The sequence below is a fragment of the Nomascus leucogenys genome, chromosome 17 (genome assembly GCF_006542625.1).
Source record: "Nomascus leucogenys isolate Asia chromosome 17, Asia_NLE_v1, whole genome shotgun sequence".
In the NCBI taxonomy this organism is placed as follows: domain Eukaryota; kingdom Metazoa; phylum Chordata; class Mammalia; order Primates; family Hylobatidae; genus Nomascus; species Nomascus leucogenys.
In genome coordinates, this window is record NC_044397.1 from 87,926,419 (window position 1) to 87,953,331 (window position 26,913).

At 52.8% G+C, this 26,913-nt stretch overlaps 1 protein-coding gene across 2 annotated transcripts in view; it reads left to right on the forward strand.

Moving 5' to 3' along the window:
- Positions 1 to 677: 677 nt before the first annotated feature.
- NECTIN2 (nectin cell adhesion molecule 2) overlaps positions 678 to 26,913 on the forward strand; it is a 42,918-nt gene continuing 16,682 nt past the window's right edge. For both annotated transcript variants that reach the window (XM_030797413.1, XM_030797414.1), the window contains exons 1-3: positions 678 to 1,116; positions 19,517 to 19,906; positions 26,110 to 26,406. In XM_030797413.1, coding sequence (XP_030653273.1) covers positions 1,029 to 1,116; positions 19,517 to 19,906; positions 26,110 to 26,406 — 775 coding nt within the window. In that variant the 5' untranslated portion in view covers positions 678 to 1,028. The remainder of the gene's footprint in view (positions 1,117 to 19,516; positions 19,907 to 26,109; positions 26,407 to 26,913) is intronic.

A 26,913-nucleotide genomic window follows, 5' to 3' on the forward strand; every position in this document is an offset into this window, starting at 1 on the left:
CCGCCCCATCTCTTTTATTGAAAGAGAGAAAGAAAACAGTGACAGACAAAGGAAGACCAGAAACAGAGCGACACCGAAGCATGGGGACGGAGAGACCCAGAGAGGCAGAAATATGGGGACAGAGAGGAAGACCCAAAGAGAGTGAGAGAGACACAAAGACACCTAAGAGAGACAGAGAAATCCAGAAAGAAACGAGTGCAGCGACACCTAGAGTCCGGGGCAGAGATTAGAAAAGCACGAGGGTACGAGAAACAGGCTCAGGGCGATGGGCTCGACCTGCGGGGAGGTCGCACAACCGGGACGTGCTGGGGGCAGAACAGTAAGGCCCCACGTGCCTCAGGCAACTGTGATGAGAGGACTCGGGTAGGCAGGAGAGGGCAGGATTCGAACTGTCGGCGGGACCGAGGCCAGGACGGACTGAGCTAAGAGACCGAGCGAACTCCGGCTAGAGCGAGGGGCGGGGCTGGTGGGGGCGGGGCTTCGTGGGGGCGGAGTCGGCCGGAAGGGCCGAAGGGGGCGTGGCAAGACCTTGGAGAGGCGGCCGGTAGGCAGGGGGCGGGGCGCGGAACCTACTCGGGAGCAGAGAGGGCGTGGCTAGACCTTAGGGGGCGTGGCTTGACGCCGGGAGCGAAGGAGACAGAATTCTTTGGCAGGGGCGACCTTAGAATCCTGGGGAGGAGCAAGAATGGAATCCCGGGGAGGAAAAGGCGTGGAATCCGGGGGGCGGGGTCAGAACGCCAGGAGGGGGCGGGGCCGGAGCCGGGGTCGGCTCCACTCGGGGGAGCAGCGGGTGGATCCTGTGACGTCAGCGGGTTCGAACCGCCGGAGCTGAGCGAGGGGCCGGGGGTGCCGAGCCGGGCGGGGAGAGCTGGGCCGGGAGAGCAGAACAGGGAGGCTAGAGCGCGGCGGGAACCGGCCCGGAGCCGGAGCCGGAGCCCCACAAGCACCTACTCGCCCGCCCAGCCGATCGGCCCCCACAGAGTGGCCCGCGGGCCTCCGGCCGGGCCCAGTCTCCTCCCGGGCCCTCCATGGCCCGGGCCGCTGCCCTCCTGCCGTCGAGAACGCCGCCGACGCCGCTACTGTGGCCGCTGCTGCTGCTGCTGCTCCTGGAAACCGGTGAGATGAGCGGACGGCCCCCTGCCCCCGCGCGGACCCCCTCCAACCTTACCTTCCGAGCTGGGGAAGCCGAGCACCTTCCCCGCCCACCCCCGGCTCCCCGAGCCCCCTCTCGCGTATCCCCTTCCTGGCTGGCCCCACCGACTCCGACCCCCTACACGTCCGATTCTCTCGAGGAGACTCTGACCCCTCCTTTCTGCATCTCTCTCACCACCACCCCCATCCTTCTTAATCCAACTGCCCATCCTACGCCGGCTTGTCTGTCCCCCTCCCCATTTCTCGGATTCCCGCGCCGAAAGGGTTAAATCCCAGGAAGGCCTGGCGCCCCCTCCCCACCCCGTGCCGAGCAGTGCACCCGGATCTGGGTCTCTATCTCCTCTACCCCTCTCAGGAATGTGGGGAATGTTCCCTCCACCTCCCGCAGTAAGGTCTCGAGGAAGAGGCGAGACCACCTCCCTCACCCATTTTTCCTTCTTCCCGGCTTGGGCGTCTGAGACCCGGAGAGAACTGAGGACAAGGGGACCTGATTCGGGTCCCTTGGAGGGCGAAGGATAAGAGTTCTGGCGACTTAGAGGGAAGGGCCTGAGCTCGGAGCTCCAACCCCGAACCTCAGGGAGTTGGGGGCTCTAACTCCGTGGACTCCAGAAAAATTGGGGGCCGGGGGCTCCGTCTTCTGGGTCCCTGGTAGAATGGAGGCTAGGCGCTACGTCTAACTGGGATCTAGGTAAAACTAGGGGCGAGAGAGGATCAAACTTGTAGCTTCTGGATTTAATTGTGGGCAGGGGGCTTCGTTTTCTGGGTTCCCGGCAGAACCGGGGGACAGGAGACTCGATCTCGTGGGCTTCAGACTTAATTGTAGGCAGAGGAACGTCTTCTGAGATCTAAATGGAATTGCGAGCAGCGGGCCCCGTCTCTTGGGCTCCAGATATGATCAAGGGGTCGAAGGCTCTGTCTTGAGGCTGGAGTCTCAGTCGCCTGAGTCCCAGATAGAAAGGGAGGCCCCGAGTCCCAGAGGCTGGGAGACTCCTCCCTTTCCCTGTGAATGGTCGGGGGCGACGGAGACGTCGCCGGGGAAGTTTTCCTGGTTTCACTCTCGCCGAGCCAGGGAGGGGTGGGGCGGGCGCTCCTGGCTTCGGGTTCCGGACTCCCCGGTTTCGGGACTTTATCCTCTGGTAGCGCCTTTGTCCTCAGAGCCGTAGCAGGAAGTGGACGAGTGGAGCCGCCGCCCTTATCCCCCGTCCCTCTCACTGCTATGCCTTGGACCCCCTGGCGTCCTTCCATCCAGCCCACTAGGGGAGGAGAGCGGCCCCCCTGGGGAGGGAGGGGCTGGGAGGGAACCCTTGAAAGAGGCGCTGGCCCCGCCCCTTGCAGGTGACCCGGTTGTGTATTCCCAGCGACAAACTCTGGGATGCTAGAGTTTCCCAAGGGTTTGCGCAGAAAAAGAGCTCAGGGGTATCTTGGGGAACCCCGGCCACCTCTCTGGCCTCATTTCCCCCAGGATGGTTCTCACTGGCCTCCCAGCTTTGACCCAGAGCTGGGGACTCCCCTTCCATCCCCTGCCTCTCCCTTCAGGCAGAAATAGGCAGATGAGATCAGAACTGGCACCTCTGGGTGAATTGTCCGAACCCACCAGACCCTGAACCTACTGTTGGTTTGGTGCATGGTCTCACCGAAGGCTCCAGCTTGCCCTGGGAAACAGGTCCTCTTTCTGTTTCCATCTTACAGATGAGGAAACAGGCTCAGCAAAGGCAATCAGCCTTCTCAAGGTCTCACAGCAGGTCGCAGGGAAGCCCGGCTCCGGTTCTTCAGAGCCCCACACCAGGTGGGCTCCAGGAAGTGCCTCTGAGTTTCCATTTCCTCCCTCGTAAAAAAACTGAGATAACAATCCTTTCCCTGCCGACCATCCGGAAGGCTCCGAGGCCCCACTGATTCCCTGTGAAAGCTCTTAGCACCTGGAGAAGATGTCAGCGCCTTTCTTGACCACCCCCCACCCCAATCCTTCGCCTCTGCTGTCCGCTGGCTGACTGGCTGGCATGTGCTCGCTCTCCCTCTAGCTCTCTCTCCCCTCCCCCTCCCTGTTTTCCTCCTTCCGTCACTTTCTTTCCCCCTCTTCATCTCTCTTCGTTTCTCACCCTTTCTCGCTCCATCCCTCTCCAAGCTCTTTCTCTCTTCCCCTCTTCCCATCTCTCTCTCCTCTCCGTCTTTCTCTGTATATCCTGTCTAGCTCCACTGCCTCCCCCGCTTGGCCTCCTCAGGGAATGCGGGTGCACCACCTGGGCCCCCAGCTGGGCCGGCTCCCCTCCCCCAGCTTTCTTCTCTGCCCATCCATGTGTCCATGTCCGCCAGGCAGCCCCACGTAGTGGAGGGGGAGGGGAGCAGAGGGACGGCAGCCTTGCTGTCTCCTCTCATTAGGGAAGGGGGATTGGGCAGAGGAGAAGTTGGGGGGTGGGTATATAGAGAGGCTGGAGCTACAAGGACGGGTACAGAGGCCAATAGAGGGAAGCGGTCAGACGCAGATTTAGGAATGGGGCCAGAGACACGTCTAGGAATGGAATCAGAGGATGGAAGGGGAGTGAAATGCCGCCACAGGGTGGGGGGAGTAAAATACCGTCACAGGGATGAGGCTGAAAGTCACTGGAATGGGACGGAGGAGGGTGGGGGAAGGGAGCTAGACATAGATACCAGATGAAGGCAGGGACAGCAAAAGGAAAGGGGTTTGGTGACAGGCAGGGAGCCCCAAAGACTCCAGCTGTGGGACAGCGGAGGTGCCGTGACCCACGGAGGTCAGGGTACAGGGGGCCTCAAGGCCAGCGACATGTGGGGGCCACAGGGAGTGATGAACACAGAAGGGACAGGGAGCTGAGCACATGGGCCAGCTCCCCCGCCCCTGCCTGGGACACTGTTACATTTTTAATGTCCCAGCAGTGCTGACAAATGGAGCAGGAGGGGGAGGAGAAGAGGGGACCCAGCAAGATGGGCCAGGCTGTGAGAAGGTGTGTCAGAGATATGGGGAGACAGGGCACTGGAGACCCAGGATGCAGGGAGACTCCACAGTCAGAGACAGAAACAGACACCCTTAGAGACGTAGAGCAGAAGGCTTGGGAGAGGAGAACCCCAGGAATTGAGGCAGAGAGCGAGGTTCCAGAGACAGGGAGAACCAGACAGAGAAAGAGACCGGAGATGTCAGACATACAGAGGAAAGAGGAAGAGAGTGACTAACGGGGACAGGGTATCTTCTCAGGCTAATGAAAATGTTCTATAATTGCTCGGGTGATGGATGGCCAACTCTGAATATACAAAAGCCACTGAACTGTACACTTTAAATGGGTAGATTGTATGGTATGGGAATAATGTCTCAATAAAGCCATTACAAAGAGACAGAGAATATAAGAGGTACAGAGCAGAGACCAGAGACTCTGGGACACACAGATAAGAGTGACAGAGGCCAGGCACATTGGCTCATACCGGTAATTCCAGCACTTTGGGAGGCTGACGCAGGAGAATCGCTTGAACCGAGTTCAAGGCTGCAGTGAGCCCTGATTGCACTACTGCACTCCAGCCTGGGCCACAGAGCAAGACCCTGTCTCAAAAGAGAAAAGAGCCGGGCGCGGTGGCTCACGCCTGTAATCCTAGCACTTTGGGAGGCCGAGGCGGGCGGATCACGAGGTCAGGAGATCGAGACCACGGTGAAACCCCGTCTCTACTAAAAATACAAAAAATTAGCTGGGTGCAGTGGCGGGCGCCTGTAGTCCCAGCTACTTGGGAGGCTGAGGCGGGAGAATGGCGTGAACCCGGGAGGCGGAGCTTGTAGTGAGCCGAGATTGCGCCACTGAACTCCAGCCTGGGCGACAGAGCGAGACTCCGTCTCAAAAAAAAAAAAAAAAAAAAAGGAGTAACAGAGACCCCAAGAGAGACCCTGGGAATTGGAGACACAGAGGGACAGGGACCCTAAGAACTAGACACAGAGAGAGAAGAGATGCTGGAAGACACAGATAAGAGATGCTAAGAGACAGCAGAGAGACCATTAAAAGACTTTCAAGAAGCCAGGCACGGTGGCTCACACCTGTAATCCCAGCACTCTGGGAGGTCCAGGCAGGTGTGTCACTTGAGCTCAGGAGTTCGAGACCAGCCTGGGCAACATGGCGAAACCCTGTCTCTGCAAAAAACTTAAAAATTAGCCAAAGGTGGTGGTGCGCGCCTATAGTCCCAGCTACTTGGAAGGCTGAAATGGGAGGATCACATGAGCCAGAAAGGTTGAGGCTGCAGTGAGCTGAGATCACACCACTATACTCCACTCTGGGCAACAAAGCAAGATCCTATCTCAAAAACAAAACAAAACAAAACAAAACACACGGATTAGAGGAGGCCAGGGGGCAGGTGCAGAAATCCAGGCGCAGACAGACAGCCCTACATCCCGGCTGCTGCAGCCGCTGCTCACCCCCCAAACCAGCTCCCGGATTTCCGCTGTGGGGGGTGGGCACTGTGATTAATGCAATTAACTAACTAACAAGGTGACCGAGGCAGCAGCTGAGACCAGTACTCAAAGCCTCTGGCCTTCAAGGGCCTGCTCTAGTCCCGACGTGCCTTGCCATGGGAAGGTGGGTCGCTGTGCTTTATAGATCTTCGGGGGAAGCCTGGCCCTGTGGAGCCAGCCAGGCAGGAGTCCAGGAGCCCAGCTCCTCCTCCCATAGACCCAGGAGTCCAGCTTCAGGCCCTGCCTCCCTCAGACCCAGGAGCCCAGGCCCCAGCCTCTCCTCCCTCAGAGGCAGGAGTCCAGGCCCCAGCCCTCCTCCCTCAGACCCAGGAGTCCAGGCCGCCATTCCTCCTCCCTCAGACCAGGAGTCCAGGCCCCCATCTCTAATCCCTCAGACCCAGGAGTTCAGGCCCCCATCCCTCCTCTCTCAGACCCAGGAGTCCAGGCCCCCATCCCTCCTCCCTCAGACCCGGGAGTCCAGGCCCCCATCCCTCCTCCCTCAGACCCGGGAGTCCAGGCCCCCATCCCTCCTCCCTCAGACCCGGGAGTCCAGGCCCCCATCCCTCTTCCCTCAGACCCAGGGGTCCAGCTTCAGTCTCCTCCTCCCTCAGACCCAGGAGCCCAGGCCCCCAGGCCCCCTGCTCTTCCTCCCTCAGACCCAGGAGTCTAGGCCTCCAGCTCCTCCTCCCTCAGACCCAGGAATCCAGGCCCCCAGCCCCCTCCTTTCTCAGACCCAGGAGTCCAATCCCCCAAACTCTCCTCCAGGGTTCCATAGGTCACTGTGCACCCTCCTCACTGCCTTGGCCTACCCATCCCTGGATCTCGGGGTCTCAAGCTGTGTCTGTCCCCGTAGTTCTCCCATGGGCTCACCCTACGCTGTGGGCAGCCTCCACTCTGCCACCACAGGAAGCCTGCAGGTGCAGTCCACAGGGAGAGGAAGTGTGTCTGGAGACCCAGCTCACACTTCATGAAGGTGTCACCAGTCTGGCTTGCCCAGTGATGCTGATGGAGGCTGGTGTTCCCATGGCCACAGTCCCGCGGCTATGGTGCTGGCCATGTCCTGGCCAAGTTCACGGCACAGCCCCTGCCTAGCAGTGTGCTGGATGATGGGGGCTCACTCCAGGCCGGCCAACCTCCTGGCTATATCTCCCTTGCCTCCACCTGACATGCAGAGTGTCTAGGCAGCGGCCCTCACCCCTGTCCCCCTTACCTCTGCAGCCCTGTCAACCTCCAAGTCCCAACCCTCCCAGCTTCTCCCTGTTACCCCCACCGCTGGTCCTGCTTTCCCATTCCAAGTTCTGAGTGTGTTTCCAATCTAGCCCTCCTCCATCCCCACAGCCCCTACCCTGATCCCAGCGCCTCTTCCCCCAGATCCCTGCCCCCTGAGGGCTCTTTCTTTTTTTTTTTTTCTTTTTTCTTTTTTTCTTTTTTTGAGACAAGAGTCTCACTCTCTTGCCCAAGCTGGCAACAGTGTCTCACTCTCTCACTCTGTCGTCCAAGCTGGTACAGTGGCGCCATCTCAGCTCACTGCAACCTCCGCCTCCCAGGTTCAAGCAATTCTCGTGCCTCAGCCTCCCAAGTAGTTGGGATTACAGGTGGATGCCACCATACCCAGCTGATTTTTGTATTTTTAGTAGAGACGGGCTTTCACCGTGTTGCCCAGGCTGGTCTCCTGAGCTCAGGTGAGCCACCACACCCGGCCTGTGAGGATTTTTCCTTTGTCTTTTTTTTTTGAGACATGGCAGCAGGCACCTATAATCCAAGCTACTCAGGAGGCTGAGACAGAGCAAGACTCCGTCTCAAAAAAAAAACACACAGAAAAGACTTGAGTTTGTTTCCTGAGGGCTCTCTGCAGAGGAGGGCGTGTTCTGCAGTTTCCAGCAGGCTCCTTCTGGTTGTGCATAGGAACAGACCACAAGGACAACTGCAGTCCTCCAGGTGGGAAATGGCAGTGGATTAGACCAGCGCAGGGACTGGGGAGGCATCAGAGGTGGTCTAACTAGATAAATGTCAAAGAAGGAGGTGACAGGGTTTCCTGATAAATTGCTTATGAGGCGAGAGAGAAAGAGGTGAAAATGCCTTAAAAAGGGACTGTAGGCAGGACGCGGTGGCTCACGCCTGTAATCCAAGCACTTTGGGAGGCCAAGGCAAGAGGATTGCTTTAGTTCAGGAGTTTGAGAACAGCCTGGGCAACAAACAGTGAGACCCTTATCTACAAAAAAAAATTTTTTTTTAATTAGTCAAGTATGGTGGTGCCCGCCTGTAGTCCCAACTACTGAGAAGGCTGAGGTGGTAGGATTGCTTGAACCCAGGAGGTTGAGGCTGCAGCATGCTGGGATCCTGCACTCCACCCTTGCACTCCACCCTGAGCAACGGAGTGAGATCCTATCTCAGAAAAAAAAAAAAAGGAACGTTAACCCCACAGGGCCTGAACTATCCTATTCATTCATTTGGAATTAGAAACTCAGAATGGGGAACTTATAGCCATAGGATTTTTGTTTTTTGAGACGGAGTCTCGCTCTGTCCCCCCGGCTGGAGTGCAGTGGCGCGATCTCAGCTCACTGCAAGCTGCGCCTCCCGGATTCACGCCATTCTCCTGCCTCAGCCTCCCGAGTAGCTGGGACTACAGGGGCCCGCCACCACACCCAGCTAATTTTTGTATTTTTAATAGAGACGGGGTTTCACCGTGTTAGCCAGGATGGTCTCGATCTCCTGACCTCGTGATCTGCCTGCCTTGGCCTCCCAAAGTGCTGGGATTACAGGCGTGAGCCACCACGGCTGGCCCTTTTTTTTTTTTTTGAGATGGAGTCTCACTTTGTCCCCCAGGCTGGAGTGCAGTGCTGCAATCTCAGCTCACTACAACCTCCGCCTGCTAGGTTCAAGTGATTCTCCTGCCTCAGCCTCCTGAATAGCTGGGATTACAGGGGCCCGCCACCATGCCCGGCTAATTTTTGTATTTTTAGTAGAGATGGGGTACCACCACGTTGGCCAGGCTGGTCTCAAACTCCTGACCTCGTGATCTGCCCGCCTCGGCCTCCCAAAGTGTTGGAATTACAGGCGTGAGCCATTGCGCCCAGGGATTTTAGAACCTCATTCACTCATTATTCAGCAAGTACTGAGCATCTACTAGGTACCAATCTCTCTTGCAGATACTGAGGGTACAGGTGTGAGCAAAACAGACAGAAGATCCCTGCCCTCGTGGCGCTGGCAGTCAGTTTCCAGGAGGATGTGACATATCTAGTGTGTGAGATGGTGAGAAGCACTATGCAGACACAGAACATAACAGGGCAAAAGGGCGGAAGAGCAGCCAGCCAGGGAAGGGAGAGGAAGTGGCAGCTGAGGTGGAGTACCTCGGGGTAAAAGAACCCCCTGAGGAGTGTGCCCCACAAGAAGCTAAAAGTGGTGGGTTTGAGACAGTCCTCACTTTGTCACCCAGGCTGGAGTGCAGTGGCGCAATCTTGGCTCACTGCAACCTCCACCTCCTGAGTTCAAGCTCCCTAAAGTAGCTGGAATTACGGGCATGCAGCTAATTTTTGTATATTTAGTAGAGACAGGGTTTCACCGTGTCGGCCAGGTTGTTCTCGAATTCCTGGCGTCAAGTGATCCGCCCACCTTGGTCTCCCAAAGTTCTCGGATTACAGGCGTGAGCCACCACCCCCAGCCTAAAGTCGGTTTTTTTGTTTTAATCCTCCAAAGCCAGTAGTGCTCAGATGCCATCCTAAATGGAGGATTGGCGGGGAGCCTCCCTTAGAAGGAAGATCCAGGCCCCTGGAAGCCACAGGACTGCTCCTTAGGTCAAGAACTCTGAATCCGGCCAGGTGCAGTGGCTCATGCCTATAATCCCAACACTTTGGGAGGCCGAGGCGGGTGGATCACTTGAGGTCAGGAGTCCGAGACCAGCCTGGCTGACATGGCGAAACCCCATCTCTACTAAAAATACAAAAATTAGCTGGGTATGGTGGTGCATGCCTGTAATCCCAGCTAGTCGGGAGGCTGAGACAGGAGAATCACTTGAGCTGGGGAGGCGGAGGCTGTAGTGAGCCCAGATGGTGCCACTGCACCCCAGCCCGGGCAACAGAGTGAGACTCCACCTCAAAAAAAATTTTTTTAAAAAGAACTCTTGAGTCGCCGGGCGCGGTGGCTCACGCCTGTAATCCCAGCACTTTGGGAGGCCGAGGCGGGCAGATCACGAGGTCAGGAGATCGAGACCATCCTGGTTAACATGGTGAAACCCCATCTCTACTAAAAATACAAAAAAATTAACCGGGCGTCATAGCGGGCGCCTGTAGTCCCAGCTAGTCGGGAGGCTGAGGCAGGAGAATGGCGTGAACCCGGGAGGCGGAGGTTGCAGTGAGCCGAGATAGTGGCACTGCACTCCAGCCTGGGCGAAAGAGCGAGAATCTGTCTCAAAAAAAAAAAAGAACTCTGAGTCCCAGAGACCTAGGGACTTGGAGTGGGTGAAGGGTGTGGGGCTCCAGGGACCTGGGGCTCAGCTTTTCAAGTCTCCTCCTCGAGGAAGCTCTTCGTTCGTCGTCCCTCCCTCCTTCAGACAGGTCAAGCCTCTTCAGGTTCCTCCCACACCACCCCTACTCCATCTTCCAGGCATTCTTGGTGATAATTGTTTGTGCAATATTTGTATCCCCTGCAATCCGGATGTCAACCCTGGAGAAAAAGCACCTGATTAGTCCTGTTACTTCTGCGGCATCCACACTTAGCAACATTCATTCACTTGGCAGTGTTTATTGAGCACCTACTACGTGCTAGGCCCTGTTGTAGGTGCGGGGGATACAGTAGGGGAATAACACAGACAAACCTCGGGGCTGGAGAGGGCAGACCCTCTAGCACCCAGGACCTGTTTGTTGAGTAACTATTTGTTTTTTGGATTTGACCTATAAGATGTGAAAGAACGGCCAGATTCTTCCAGGTTCTGCCTTTTCCTGATCCCTCCCTCTCTCCCTACTACCAAATCCCTTCCATTTTAAAATTTTAAATCCTGGTGGGGCACAGTGGCTCACACCTATAATCCCAGCACTTTGGGAGACTAAGGTGGGAGGATCACCTGAGGTCGGGAATTCGAGGCCACCCTGGCCAAGATGGTGAAACCCTGTCTCTACTCAAAATACAAAAATTAGCTGAGTGTGGTGACACATGCCTGTAATCCCAGCTACTCAGGAGGTTGAGGCAGAATTGCTTGAACCCAGGCGGCAGAGGTTGCAGTGAGCCAAGCTGGCGCCACTGCACTCTGGCCTGGGTGATACAGCGAGAATGTCTCAAAAAAATAAAATCCTAAGACCTATTAGCCTCCTCCCCAACACTCAATCTCAGTCTTAACCTCTTGTTCTTTTCATTGCCAACTTTTTCTGTCATTTTGCTGTCTGGTCATCTATCTCTGCTCAGCTCACCACCTTCCCCTCAGGCCTCCTTGGATGAAGTTAAGTCATTCTCTATTTGAAGAACCCTCAACGGCTCCCACTTGCCACAAAGAGGAAACTAACTTCCTCTGCCCCAGCCTACTTTGCTGTCTCGGCAGTTCACACACAGGCCCAAATGGCTTTCCTTGACCCTCATTGAGTGGCCTTCCCCACTTGCCCAGCTAGGAAGGGGCCAGAGCCCCTAACCACTCTGATCCCAACCTTAGTGCCTTTGGGGTCCAGGCGGGTGATAAGTCGCAGCACCTGGGGGATCTGGAGGAGACGGAAGGGAGTGTGCCCTGTCGGGGGGGTGTCCTTCCTCAGCCCCACCCAGCTGTTACCCCCAGGAACCACATATCCGGACTTCTGTCTGAAGCTTTAGACAGCAATCTCCAGGCCTTCTGTGTGGGCCGCTACTTCCCATCTGAAATAACACTCTGTGGGCCAAAGCAAACATGCACCACAGCCAGATCTGGCCTGCAGCAGGCGGCTGACCCCCGCTGCTCTGCTCACCTGGGCCACGCCCTGTGAAGATCCCCCATGAGCAAGTCCTTCCATGGAACTGGCACAGGGAGCCTGGAAGGTGGCTGAAACATCCCCATTTTACAGATGGAGGAAGTTGGGCTTGGAGACAAGGTTGCCAGCTGGAAAGGGTGTCAACGTTAAATAACGAGATTCAGAAAATATGATTAAGTATAGAGTATTCAAGCCTAAAGCTTGAGGATGGCCACCCAGGAGTGTGGATTCAAGTTGCCCCGAATAAACCCTTTGACTAGCTGTGATTACAAGTGGACTTTTTTTTTTTGAGACAGGGTCTCACCCTGTCACTCAGTCTGGAGTACAGTGTGTGATCATGGCTCACTGCAGCGTCAGTTTCTTGGGCTCCTGGCCTTGAGTGATCCTCCTGCCACAGCCTCCCTAGTAGCTGGGACTACAGGCCCTAGCCATCTTGCCCAGCTATTTTTTTTTTTTTTTTTTGAGATGGAGTCTCGCTCTGTTGCCCAGGCTGGAGTGTAGTGGCACAATCTCTGCTCACTGCAACCTCCACCTCCCGGGTTCAAGCGATCCTCCTGCCTCAGCCCCCCCTAGTAGCTGGGATTACAGGCACATGCCACCATGCCCTGCTAATGTTTATATTTTTAGTAGAGACGGGATTTCGCCATGCTGGCCAGGCTGGTCTAGAACTCCTGACCTCAGGTGAGCCACCTGCTTCGGCCTCCCAAAGTGCTGGGATTACAGGCGTGAGCCACCGCACCCAGTCTGCAAGTGGATTTTTAAGGAACGAAGAAGAGAGAGTTCCTAAATCGTTACCAAGAATTTACATTAAAATAGCATAAGGTATCTGCAGGTCTGGCTGAGAAAAAAAGATAACAGAAGGTATTGATTGGCTATGCACTGTTTATTGTATCACAAATTCCAGGAACAAGAAGCTAATGGGGAGAGCAGCTGGGCAGGAACCGCTCCCCGGGCATGGGTGGAGGAGGCGTGTGACCGAAGTCCCCTATTCACTGTACAGTCTCCCTGGGCCTGATACATTTTGCATAGCTCAGACTGATCTGAGCTATTTTTCTTTTCTCAAGGTGGATAGGGGTGGCCCCTCCGGACTGGAAAACCTCATTTTTCCCCCAAGTGACACACCTGAGTTTGTTTGAGTTGTGGGACTTGTGTGGAGATGATGTATTTATGTCACACTTCAGTCTTCGCCGATGGCTTTTTTTTTTTTAATTTAAATTTTTTCTTTTAAGGTAGGCAGGGTCTCCTTCTATCGCCCATGTTGGAGTGCAGTGGCGAGGTCTCCAGGTTCAAATGATTCCCTTTCCTCAGCCTCCCAAGTAGCTGGGAATACAGGGGCCCGCCACCACGCCCAGCTAATTTTTGTATTTTTGGTAGAGACGGGTTTTCACCATGTTGGCCAGGCTGATCTCGAACTCCTGACCTCAGGTGATCCACCCGCCTCGGCCTCCCAAAGTGCTGGGATTACAGGCATGAGCCGCAGCACCCAGCCTTTTTTTTCTCTTTCTTTTCTTCCCCCACCCTGAGACCGAGTCTTTCTGTCGCCCAGGCTGGAGTGCAGTGGCATGATCTCAGCTCACTGCAACCTCCACCTCCTGGGTTCAAGCGATTCTCCCACCTTAGCCTCCTGAGTAGCTGGGATTACAGGTGCCTGCCACCACGCCCAGCTAATTTTTGTATTTTTAGTAGAGATGGGGTTTTGCCATGTTGGCCAGTCTGGTCTCGAACTCCTGGCCCCAAGTGAGCCTCCCGCCTCGGCCTCCCAAAGTGCAGGGATTACAGGTGTGAGCCACTGCACCTGGCCTTATTTTATTTTTAATTTCTGTTCTTGTATTGCTATAATTCACTGATGACTTCTTACCCAAAGATCCTCGGCCTATCCCCACCCAAGGGGACTGCCTTCCACCGGGGACCCCTCATAAAGCTTACTCATTAGGGTGGGGTTCCCTGGGCTTCCTGTGTGTATGACGCCAGGGCCTGTGCACCGCCTCCATGGCCCATGTCCATCAGACAGAGCTGGGCAGTGGTGTTTGCCTTCAAAATGAGGCTTGTGCCCTGGGCCTTTCCTGGCCTGGGGGCTGAGTGCCAAGGCCACCTGTAATTAAACTGAGCTTCCTATGTTTACTTAGCAAGCACTGACCTCTCATTTCCTGGGGCCCTATGCTGAGTGTTCCACAGCTATTCTTTAATCTTTAAACAGCCCTTGGGACGCAGGCACTATTATTAACTTCATTTTACAACTGGGGAAACTGAGGCATAGAGAGCTTAAGTGACCTGCACAAGGTCGCAGAGCCAGGATTCAAACCCATGAACTATGGGCCACTTAGTCGCCATGCTGTACCGCCGTGCACAGCAGAGGAAGATGTGTTCTTGTTCTTGTTTATATTAAAAGTGAGAAAACGGGCCACGCACAGTGGCTCACGCCTGTAATCCCAGCACTTTGGGAGGCCAAGGTGGGTGGATCACCTGAGGTCAGGAGTTTGAGACCAGCCTGACCAACATGGTGAAATCTGATCTCTACTAAAAATTCAAAAATTAGCCGGACGTAGTGGCTCGCACCTGTAATCCCAGCTACTCAGGAGGCTGAGGCAGGAGAATCGCTTGAACCCAGAAGGTGGAGGTTGCAGTGAGTTGAGATCGCACCACTGCACTCCAACCTGGGTGACAGAGCAAGACTCCGTCTCCAAAAAAAAAAAAGGTGAGAAACCACTTAGGCTGGTTGAGAACTGCAAACATGCGTCCACATAAAAACTTGAACTCGCATGATCCCAGTAGCTTTATTCATCAGAGCCAAAAAGCCAAACCTAAATGCCTATCAGCGGCTGAATGGATACACAAAATGTGGTCCATCCGTGCAGTGGAATATTATTGAGCCTTAAAGAAGAGTGAAGCGCCGACACGTGTTACAGATGGACGAACCTGGAAAACAAGATGCCAAGTGAAAGAAGCCAGACACAAAGGCTACATAGTCTATTACATGAAATGTCCAGAACAGGCACATCAACAGAGACGGAAAGTCGCATCGTGGCTGGGGGAATGGGAAGTGACTGCTTAATGGGTAAGGGGGTTACTTATGGGAGTTATAAAAATGGCCAGGCTAGACGCAGTGGCTCATGCCCGTAATCCGAACACTTTGGGAGGCCGAAGCAGGTGGATCGCTTGAGCTCAGGAGCCTAAGCAACGTGGTGAATCCCCATCTCTACAAAAAATACAAAATTAGCCAGGTTTGGTGGCTCGCACCTGTAGTCTCATCTACTTGGGGGGCTGAGGTGGGAGGATCACTTCAGCCCCAGAGACAGAGTTTGCAGTGAGCAGAAATCGCGCCATTGCACGCCAGCATGGACAGAGTAAGATCCTGTCTCAAAAAATAATACCCTAAAACTGATTATAGTAACAGATGTAAAACTCCAAATATACTTAAAGCCACTGAATTGTACTGTATTTTTTATTTATTTTACTTTTTTTTATAAAAAAATTATATATATATATTTTTTTCCTTTTCTTTTTTTGAGACAGTCTCACTTTATCACCCAAGCTGGAGTGCAGTGGCGCGATCTCAGCTCACTGCAACCTCCACCTCCTGGGTTCAAGTGAACACGTCCAGCTAATTTTTATATTTTTAGTAGAGACAGAGTTTCACCGTGTTGGCCAGGCTAGTCTCAAACTCCTGACCTCAAGTGGCCCACCCGCCTCGGTCTCCCAAAGTGCTGGAATTACAGGTGTGAGCCACTGCACCCAGCCTTAGTTGTATACTTTAAATGGGTGAATTGTGTAGTGTAAGAATTTATATCCCGATAAAGCTGTTAAAAAAAAACAAAACGTAAAAAGTGAGCAAAGGACCCGAAGAGACATTTTTCTAAAGACATACAGGCAGCCAACAAACATTGAAAAAATGCTCAACATCATTAATCATCAGAGAAATGCAAATTTAAACCACAGTGAGGTGCCATCTCACCTCAGTCAGAATGTCTGTTACTAAAAAGTCTAAAAAAACAGATGCTGGCAAGGATTTGGAGTAAAGGGACCGCTTACCCACTGTCGATGGGAATGTAAATTAGTACAGTCTCTATGGAAAACAGCATGGAGATTTCTCAAAGAACTAGAAATAGAACTACCATTCGGTCCAGGATTCCACTGAGTATCCTCCCAAAGGGAAAGACATCATTATATCAAAAAGACACCTGCGCTTGTATGTTTATTGCAGCACTATTCACAATAGCAAAGATATGGAATCAACTTAAGTGTCCATCGATGAATGGAGGATTGGATAAAGAAAATGTGGTATATATCTACAAAGATTTCATGAAGAAATTGCCAAAAGCAATGCAGCAAAAGCAAACATTGACAAATGGGATCTAATTAAACTAAAGAGCTTCTGCACAGCAAAAGAAACTATCCTCAGAGTGAACAGACAACCTACAGAGTGGGAGAACATTTTTGCAATCTATCAATCTGACAAAGGTCTAACATCCAGAACCTACAAGGAATTTAAACAAATTTACAAGAAAAAAAAAAAAACCTTAAAAAGTGGGCAAAGGACACGCACAGACACTTCTCAAAAGAAGACATTCATGGAGCCAATAAACACGAAAAAAACGCTCAACATCACTGATCACTGAGAAATGCAAATCAAAACAACAATGAGATACCGCCTCACACCAGTCAGAATGGCCATTATTAGAAAGTCAAGAAACAACAGATGCAGGCAAGGTTGTGGAGAAACAGGAATGCTTTTACACTGTTGGTGGGAATGTAAATTAGTTGAACTATTATAAAGACGGTATGGCGATTCCTCAAAGATCTAGAACCAGAAATACCATTTGACCCAGCAATCCCATTACTGGGTATATACCCAAAAGAATATAAATCATTCTATTACAAAGATACATGCATGCGTATGTTCATCGCAGGACTATTCACAATAGCATAGACATGGACTCAATCCAAATGCCCATCATGGATAGACTGGGTAAAGAAAATGTACAGGCCAGGCGCTGTGGCTGATGCCTGTAATCCCAGCACTTTGGGAGGCCGAGGAGGCGGATCACGAGGTCAGGAGGTCGAGACCATCCTGGGTAACACGGTGAAACTCCGTCTCTACTAAAAATACAAAAAAATTAGCTGGGCGTGGCAGCGTGCGCCTGTAGTCCCAGCTGCCGGGGAGGCTGAGGCAGGAGAATGACATGAACACGGGAGGCGGAGCTTGCAGTGAGCCGAGATTGCGCCACTGCACTCCAGCCTGGGTGACAGAGCAAGACTCCGTCTCAAAAAAAAAAAAAAAAATACATACACACCATGGAATACTATGCAGCCATAAAAAGGAACAAGATCGGCCGGGCGTGGCACTTTGGGAGGCCGAGGCGGGTGGATCACGAGGTCAGGAGATCGAGACCACGGTGAAACCCCGTCTCTACTAAAAATACAAAAAAATTAGCCGGGCGCGGTGGTGGGCGCCTGTAGTCCCAGCTACTCCGGAGGCTGAGGCAGGAGAATGGCGTGAACCCGGGAGGCGGAGCTTGCAGTGAGCCGAGATTGCGCCACTGCACTCCAGCCTGGGCGACAGAGTGAGACTCTGTCTCAAAAAAAAAAAAAAAAGGAACAAGATCATGTCCTTTTCAGGGACATGGATGGCGCTAGAAGCCATTATCCTCAGCAAACTAACATAGGAACAGAAAACCAACCACCACCACACGTTCTCACTTATAAGTGGGATTCACACAATGAGATCACATGAACACGAGGAGGGGAACAACACACACTGGGCCTGTTGCAGAGGGGTGGCAGGCGAGGTAGGGAAAGGGAGACCATTAGGAAAAATAGCAAATGCATGTTCGGCTTACTACCTAGGTGATGGGTTGATAGGTGCAGCAAACCACCATGGCACGTGTTTGCCTATGTAAGAAACCTGCACATGGGCCGGGCGCGGTGGCTCACGCCTGTAATCCCAGCACTTTGGGAGGCCGAGGTGGGCGGATCACGAGGTCTCGAGATCGAGACCATCCTGGCTAACACTGTGAAACCCCATCTCTACTAAAAATACAAGAAATTAGCCGGGCGTGGTGGCGGACACCTGTAGTCCCAGCTACTCGGGAGGCTGAGGCAGGAGAATGGCGTGAACCCACTCTGGCCTGGGCGACAGAGTGAGACTCCATCTCAAAAAAAAAGAAAAAAAAAAGAAACCTGCACATGTATCATGTATCCTGGAACTTACAATAAAAAAAAAAAAGAAAATGTGGTATAGATCTACTATGGAATACTACACAGCCATAAAAAAGGATGGGATCATGTCTTTTGTACCAACATGGATGGAACTGGAGGCCATTATCCTAAGTAAAATAGAAAGTCAAATACCACATGTTCTCACTTATAAGTGGAATCTAAACACCAGATATACATGGACACAAAGATTGGAATAATGGACAGTGGAGACTACAAAAGGTGGGAGGGAGGGAAAGGGGTGAGGGTTGAAAAATTAGCTGTTGGAGGCTGGGCACAGTGGCGCACTGCCTATACTCCCAGCACTTCGGGAGGCTGAGGTGGGAGGATCACTTGGGTCCAGGAGTTCAAGACCAGCCTGGGCAACATAGCGAGACATTGTCTCTACCAAAACAAACAAACAAAAATACAAATTAGCCAGGTGTGGTGGTGCATGCCTGTAGTCCCAGCTTGAACCTGGGAGGTCGAGGCTGCAGTGAGGTGGGTGGCCTACTGCACACTAGCCTGGGTGAAAGTGAGGCCCTGTCTGAGAAAAAAAAGTTTAGTTTAAAGAAAACTTTTATTTTTTTATTTTCTTTTTTAATTGTAAAGGCAGGGTCTCACTCTGTTGCCCAGGCTGTTCTTGAACTCCTAGGCTCAAGCATTCCTCCCACCTTGGCCTCCCAAAGTGCTGAGATTAAAGTCTTGAGCCACTACCCTGGCCATCATGTCAACTTTTAAACATACAAGTATAGGTAAGAATGGCCTGGTGGCCGGGCGCGGTGGCTCACGCCTGTAATCCCAGCACTTTGGGAGGCTGAGGCAAGCGGATCACGAGGTCAGGAGATTGAGACCATCCTGTAACACAGTGAAACCCTGTCTCTACTAAAAATTCAAAAAAGAAAAAAATTAGCCAGGCATGGTGGCAGGCGCCTGTAGTCCCAGCTACTCAGGAGGCTGAGGCAGGAGAATGGCATGAACCCGGGAGGCAGAGCTTGCAGTGAGCCGAGATCGCGCCACTGCACTCCAGCCTGGTCAACAGAGCAAGACTCTGTCTCAAAAAAAAAAAAAAGAGAGGGCCGGGCGCGGTGGCTCACGCTTGTAATCCCAGCACTTTGGGAGGCCGAGGCGGGCGGATCACGAGGTCAGGAGATCGAGACCACGGTGAAACCCCGTCTCTACTAAAAATACAAAAAAATTAGCCGGGCGTGGTGGCGGGCGCCTGTAGTCCTAGCTACTCAGACAGGCTGAGGCAGGAGAATGGCGTGAACCCGGGAGGCAGAGCTTGCAGTGAGCAGAGATTGTGCCACTGCACTCCAGCCTGGGCGACAGAGCGAGACTCCGTCTCTAAAAAAAAAAAAAAAAAAAAAAAAAAAAGAAGAATGGCCTGGACCCTCCCTCACCCTCCCCACCTAGACCCACTTGACAATGGGTGACATATTTTGGTTTTTGCTGAACCATTTAGGAATAACTTGAAATCATTACATTGCGACTTCATATCTTCTGGGAAAAATGGTGTGCACAGCCACAATTTAATTATCACACCTAGGACTATGAACAGCAATTCCAAAATCATATGGAATATGAACTCATAGTACATGTTATAGTAATATAATAGAATAGTCATTTTAGTCTTCCCTAAAATGTCTTTCCCAGGTGGCTTTTTCGGAATCAGGATGCTGCGAAGCTGCCTACACTGCATGTGGAGCCTGCATTTCCCGTGGGGCCCCCTTCGTGGTGGCCCTGCCTGGAGGTGTCTGGGTCCCTCCCCCACCCGACTACTTCACTCTCTGTCCTCTCTGCCCAGGAGCCCAGGATGTGCGAGTCCAAGTGCTACCCGAGGTGCGAGGCCAGCTCGGGGACACCGTGGAGCTGCCGTGCCACCTGCTGCCACCTGTTCCTGGACTGTACATCTCCCTGGTGACCTGGCAACGCCCAGATGCACCTGTGAACCACCAGAATGTGGCCGCCTTCCACCCTAAGATGGGTCCCAGCTTCCCCAGCCCAAAGCCTGGCAGCGAGCGGCTGTCCTTCGTCTCTGCCAAGCAGAGCACTGGGCAAGACACAGAGGCAGAGCTCCAGGACGCCACGCTGGCCCTCCACAGGCTCACGGTGGAGGACGAGGGCAACTACACTTGCGAGTTTGCCACCTTCCCCAAGGGGTCTGTCCGAGGGATGACGTGGCTCAGAGTCATAGGTGAGCAGGGTAAGGGCGGGAGGCAAGGAGATGGGAGGGCCATGGTGTGGGAGCACCCCCTTGCGGGTCAGTTTCTCTCTTGGCTTCAGCTGTGAGGTTCACGTTCTCTGTGGGTTTCCATCCATCAGTAAATGTTCATTAAGCACCTACCGTGTGCCAGATGCTTTTCTGTGTGCTGAGGATGCGGCAGGCAACCAGGCATTCTTGGAGAAAACAAAAAAATAAGTATTGGCTGGGCGCAGTGGCCCACCCCTGTAATCCTAGCACTTTGGAAGGCCGACATGGGCAGATTGCCTGAGGTCAGGAGTTCAAGACCAGCCTGGCCAACATGGTGAAACCCTGTCTCTACAAAAAATAAAAAATTAGCCGGGTATGATGGCCCGCGCCTATAATCCCAGCTACTCAGGAGGCTGAGTCAGGAGAATCACTTGAACCTAGGCGGCAGAGGTTGCAGTGAGCCGAGATTGTGCCACTGCACTCCAGTCTGGGTGACAGAGCAAGATTCGGTCTAAAAAAAAAAAAAAAGTATTGAGGTTGGGTGTGGTGGCTCACAACTATAATCCAAGCACTTTGGGAGGCTGAGGCAGGTAGATTGCTTGAGCCCATGGTGGTGCACAGATGTGGCCCCAGCTACTTGGGAGGCTGAGGTGGGAGGATCACTTGAGACCAGGAATTTGAGGCTGCGGTGAGCTGTGATCATGCCACTACACTGTAGCCTGGGTGACAGAGTGAGAACCTATCTCTAATAAATAAAAGAGTAAGTCAGGCAGTTAAAGGGGCCATGGAAGTTGGAGGGGGCCAAGTTGCAATTCTAGCTAAGGAGGTCTGCGGATATTTAGGCAGAAACTAGGAGAGGAGGAGCCCTGTGGGTATCTAAGGGAAGAGCATTCCAGGCAGACGGAATGGCAAGTACAAAGGCCCTGAGACAGGAATACCTGAAGTATTTGAGGGCCAGGAAGGAAGTCAGGGTGGCTGGAGACATATGAGTGGGGGGAAAGTAGGAAGCAACAAAGTCAAGGAGAGGATGGGAACAGATTGGCAAAAGCCTTGTGGACTATGAGAAGGCTTTGGCTTTTGCCCAGGGAGGATAAGAGCTGTAGTAGGTTCTTAGCAGCATACAGGTTTGACCTGGCTTGGGTTCTCACCAGCTCCTCCTGGCTGTGTTGGGAGGGGAAAGGGTGGGAGCTGAGAAACCACAGGGTAAGGCAGCTGCAAAGTCCGGGCGGGGCCGGGTGCTGTGGCTCACGCCCATAACCCCAGCACTCAGGGAGGCCGAGGTGGGAGGATCCCTTGAGCCTAGGAATTTCAGACCATCCTAGGCAACATAGTAAGACTCTTGTCTCAATGACAAAAAAAAATTTTTTTTTTTTTTTGAGACGGAGTTTTGCTCTTGTTGCCCAGGCTGGAGTGGAGTGGCACGATCTCGGCTCACTGCAACCTCCGCCTCCCAGGTTCAACCAATTCTCCTGCCTCAGCCTCCCAAGTAACTGGGATTACAGGCTCCCACCACCACACCTGGCTAATTTTTTAAATATTTTTAGTAGAGATGGGGTTTCGCCATATTGGCCAGGCTGGTCTTGAACTCCCGACCTCAGGTGATCCGTCCACCTGGGCCTCTCAAAGTGCTGGGATTACAAGCATGAGCCACTGCGCCTGGCCAGGAAAGAAAAAAAATTTGTTTTAATTAACCAGGCTCAGTGACTCACACCTGTAATTTCAGCTACTTGAGAGGCTGAGGTGGGAGGATCACCTGAGCCCAGGAGGTTGAGGCTGCAATGAGCTGTGATTATGCTACTGCACTCCATCCTGCACAATAGAGTGAGACTCTGTCTTAAAACAAGTCCAGTCCAGGTGGGAAGTAATGGCTTAGAAGTAGGGGACACAGTGGCCTCATTGAGATAGGATGTGTAGGGAAGGCGTCTTAGTCAAGTCCTAGAGTCTGAGAAGGAGCCATCTTTGGGCATAGCAGAGGGGCACGGGCACAAAAACCTGGGAGGTGGGCATGAACTGGGAGCTGCGCACGTTCCAGGAATGGAAAGGGGGCTGGTGAGGATAGACAAGGGCTTGGGTGACCCTCAGCAGGGCCACATTACACGGGCTTCACAGGTGGAGGCAAGGAGGCTGGACTATGCCCTCAGTATGGTTAAGAGCCATGGGAGGTGTCAAGCCACAGGAGAGATCTGGACAGACATTTGAGGTTGGAAAAAATGACCGGCAGCTGTACGAGGAGTGATTGGAGGAGTGGACGGAGGTAGAAGGGAGCTGGGACGAGAGGCGAGAGGAGGCATTGCTGGCAAGACAGATGAGGCAGTGGGGGCAGAGGGAAGCGGGCGGCATATAGAGGTGTTTTTAGGAGATAGTAGGTGCTGGGCTTGCCCATGGACTGAGGCGGAAGCAGGATCAGAGAGGAGTCCCAGGCCTGGTGCGGTGGCTCATGCCTGTAATCCCAGCACTTTGGGAGGCCAAGGTGGGCAGATCGCTTTGAGGTCAGGAGTTTGAAACCACTCTGGGCAACATGGTGAGGCCCCATCTCTACAAGAAAAAATAAATTAGCTGGGCATGGTAGCACGCACCTGTAGTCCCAGCTACTCAAGAGGCTGAGGTGGGAGGATCGCTTGAGCCTGGGAAGCAGAGATTGCAAGTGAGCCAAGATTGCACCACTGCACTCCAGCACAAGACCCTGTCTCAAAAAAAAAAAAAAAAAAAAAAAAAAAAAGAAATAGGACTCCCAGCAGGAAGGTGACTGACACTTGGGAAAAATAGAGAAGGCAGGGAAGATTTTTTTTGAAGGATGCTTTTTTTCGAGACAAAAGTCTCACTACATTGCCCAGGCTAGACTCGAACTCCTGGGCTCCAGGGATCCTCCTACCTCCGCCTCCTGCATAGCTGGGACTACAGGCATGAGTCACGACATCCAGCTACGAATGCTCTTTCTTTAAATCTTGAGGCCGGGCTTGGTGGCTCACGCCTGTAATCCCAGCACTTTGGGAGGCCGAGGCGGGCGGATCACGAGGTCAGGAGATCGAGACCATCCTGGCTAACACGGTGAAACTCCGTCTCTACTAAAAATACAAGAAATTAGCCAGGCGTGGTGGTGGGCGCCTGTAGTCCCAGCTACTGGGGAGGCTGAGGCAGGAGAATGGCTTGAACCCAGGAGGTGGAGCTTGCAGTGAGCCAAGATCGCGCCACTGTACTCCAGCCTGGGCGACAGAGCGAGACTCCGTCTCAAAAAAAAAAAAAAAAAAAAAAAAAAAAAAAATCTCGGAAGTCCCCTGGGAGCCCACCTTCCCTAGGTAACTTCCCAGAAGCCACATCACCCTGGATGCCTTTTTTTCCCCCTTCTCAGCCCAGAGCGTCTGAGAAGGTCACCCTGTGCTGTCCTTGAGTAAACACTTCCCTTTCCAGTGACACATGAAACCACAGCTGTTTTCCATAACACAAAGGACAGCTCTTCTCCTCCCCACCCTCACGAACGCCTCTCTTCTTGTGCAATCATTTGTTCTCATCCAGAGATAACTTCAGGGCTGGGCACGGTGGCTCACACCTGTAATCCCAGCACTTTGGGAGGCTGAGAGGCAACAAGAGCAAAAATTCTGTCTCAAAATAAAAAAATAAATAAATAAATAAATAAATAAATAATGAGACTCAGAAAATATGATTAAGGGCCGGGCGCAGTGGCTCATGCCTGTAATCCCAGCACTTTGGGAGGCCGAGGCAGGCAGATCACGAGGTCAGGAGATTGAGACCATCCTGGCTAACATGGTGAAACCCTGCCTCTACTAAAAATAGAAAAAATTAGCTGGGCACGGTGGCGGGCACCTGTAGTCCCAGCTACTTGGGAGCCTGAGGCAGGAGAATGGCGTGAACCTGGGAGGCAGAGCTTGCAGTGAGCCAAGATCGTGCGACTGCACTCCAGCCTGGGTGACACAGCGAGACTCCGAGACTCCGTCTCATAAAAAAAAAAAAGAAAATATGATTAAGTGTCGAGTTTAATCAAGCCCAAAGCTTGAGGATGACCAACTGGGAGCATAGATTGAAGTTGCCCTGAATATACACTTCAAGCAGGTGCCAAGGCAAGCAGCTCTTGCAAGTGAGCTTTTGTTTGTTTGTTTGTTTCTTGAAGAGAGGGTCTCCGAAACTACAAATAAAAATTAGCTAGGAATGGTGGCGCACACCTGTAATCCCAGCTACTCGGGAGGCTAAGGCAGGCGAATCGTTGAAACCAGCAAGGGGAGGTTGCAGTAAGCTGAGACTGCACCACTGCACTCCATCCTGGGCGACAGCAAGACTCTGTCTCAAATTAATAAAAAAAAAAAAAAAAAAAAAAAAAAAAAAAAAGAGAGAGAACTTCAAGAGCTTCCATATACACACTGGGGCGGAAGTAAGGAACAAAACAGCCAAAGCCTCTGTCTTCATGATGCGTGAGCCACCAAGGGATAGTTGGCCAGAGTCGGCGGTCAGGAAAGTGCCCTTGAGGAAGTGGGGCTTGGAGTGGGGTCTGGAGAAGGAGGCCAAAGCAATCCAGGCACAAAATCACCAAGCAAAACCCCAAAGTGGGTGGAGGCAGAGACTGAGGAGGGCATGGGTGGGGAGCACGTGGAGTGGCCAGGTGTGGTGGCGATGGGGAAGTGGTGGGCTCGGGCCCTGAGTCACTATTCTAACAGCTTGGAGGGCGGCCAGGAGGATGTAGAGAGGCTTGTTGGATGCTCCACGATGGTCAGGGGAGAAGGCGGTGGGAAGGGAGAGCTGGGAAGAAGAGGAGAGTCAGACCGTGTTGAGAAGTTCAGAGATGGATACCCAGGTCCAGAAAGCAACGGAAGATGTGAGTCTGGTGGGGGACACACATCGTAAGCATGAGCCGCTATTCTTCCTGGAGGTTTGTTTTTGTGATTTTTTTTTTCCATGTTTTCCAAGAGGATGAGGTGGAAAGGGTATAAAAGAAAAAGAAACAGCTTTGAGAATTTTCTGCCTTTATCACACTTCCGGTCATACAATCATCTAATGGTGATTACAGGAAAAGGAACAGGGGGCCTTTTCAGCTGGACCTTTGAACCACATTACTCAGTTACTCGTCCTTGATTTGCTTTTTTTTTTTTTTTGAGACAGATTCTCACTCTGTTGCCAGGCTGGAGGGCAGTGGCACGATCTCGGCTCACTGCAACCTCCGCCTCCCAGGTTCAAGCAATTCTCCTACCTCAGCCTCCCGAGTACCTGGGATTACAGGCACCTGCCACCACACCCAGCTAATTTTTGCATTTTTAGTAGAGACGGAGTTTCACTGCGTTGGCCAGGCTGGTCTAGAACTCCTGACCTCAGGTAATCTGCCCACCTGGGCCTCCCAAAGTGCTGGGATTACAGGCGTGAGCCACTGCGCCCATCCTAATTTTTGTATTTTCAGTAGAGATGAGTTTTCACCATGTTGGCCAGACTGGTCTCAAATTCCTGGCCTCAAGTGATCCACCCTCCTCAGCCTCCTAAAGTGCTGGTATCGCAGGTGTGAACCACCACGCCTGACCAGCTTTTTTTTTTAAATCTCAGCCTCCTCCAGGCTTTTGGACCCTGTCTCTGCATCTCTGGCAGGGCAAAGAGACAGTATACCGAAATGGCCAGGCCAGGCGCCTGTAACCTCAGAGCTTTGGGGGGCCGAGGTGGGAAGATGGCTTGTGCTCAGGAGTTTGAGATCAGCCTGGACAACATAGCAAGAACTCTTCTCTACAAAAAGATTTAAAAATTAGCCGGGCATGGTGCTGCATGCCCATGGTCCTAGCTACTCTGGAGGCCAAGGCGGGAGGATCACTTGAGCCTAGGAGGTGGAGGCTGCAGCAAGCTATGATCACACCACTGCACTCGAGACCAGGTGACAGAGCGGACCCCTCTCTTTAAAAAATAAATAAAGTAAAATAAAATGGGCAACACTTGGATAGGGCAGTGCAGGCCAGACATTACCCTAAGCCATTTACCTATCAATGTATTATTTAATTCACACAGCAATCCTAGGGGTGGGTACTTTCATTATCCCCGTTTTACAAAAGAAGAAACAGCTAGAGTTGCAAAACCACTTACCCCAAGCCAGGCCGCTGATAAGCAGCAGAGCTGGGATTGGAACCCCGGCAGTTAGGGCCTAACCTCCCTGCTCCTCTGCTGAGTGTTTGTTGAATGACTGCCAGTGAGGAGTGACACACCCCCTCTCATCCTCTCCCCAGCCAAGCCCGAGAACCAAGCTGAGGCCCAGAAGGTCACGTTCAGCCAGGACCCTACGACAGTGGCCCTCTGCATCTCCAAAGAGGGCCGCCCACCTGCCCGGATCTCCTGGCTCTCGTCCCTGGACTGGGAAGCCAAAGAGACTCAGGTGTCAGGGACCCTGGCCGGAACTGTCACCGTCACCAGCCGCTTCACCTTGGTGCCCTCGGGCCGAGCAGATGGTGTCACGGTCACTTGCAAAGTGGAGCATGAAAGCTTCGAGGAGCCAGCCCTGATACCTGTGACCCTCTCTGTACGCTGTGAGTGCATCGGGGGTGACCCCTCCCCCATCAAAACTGCCTACACTGGCTTCTCTAAAGCACTGTCTACGTTGTCTCTGAATGTTGTCTGCGTGGGTTCCCTGAAGCCAAATTCTGCACTACCTTCCTGCCATTGTCTACACTGGCTCCCATGGGCAAATCTAGATACTTCCCCCTCATTGTCTACACTGGCTTTACTGGGTTCCTGCATGCCATGCCTAGTCTGTGGTAAGCTGGGATGGGCTTGCAAGAGCCAGTTTGATACATTTCTTTCCAATTCCACATCCAGTGAAGTCTTCTCGGTAGCTTGAAATCAACCTTGGGGAATATTTACACCAAGGAGATTGGCAAACCCTAGAAATGGGGGCTTCTTTTATTCCCCAGAGAATTGGTTTACCAGCAAAGAGCTGTCCCCAACAGTGTCTTTTCTGGCTCCCATGGACCCCAGTTGACACTGCCCCTGGACCATCAGATCAATCATGCTGGGCCATGTCTACATGTCTACAC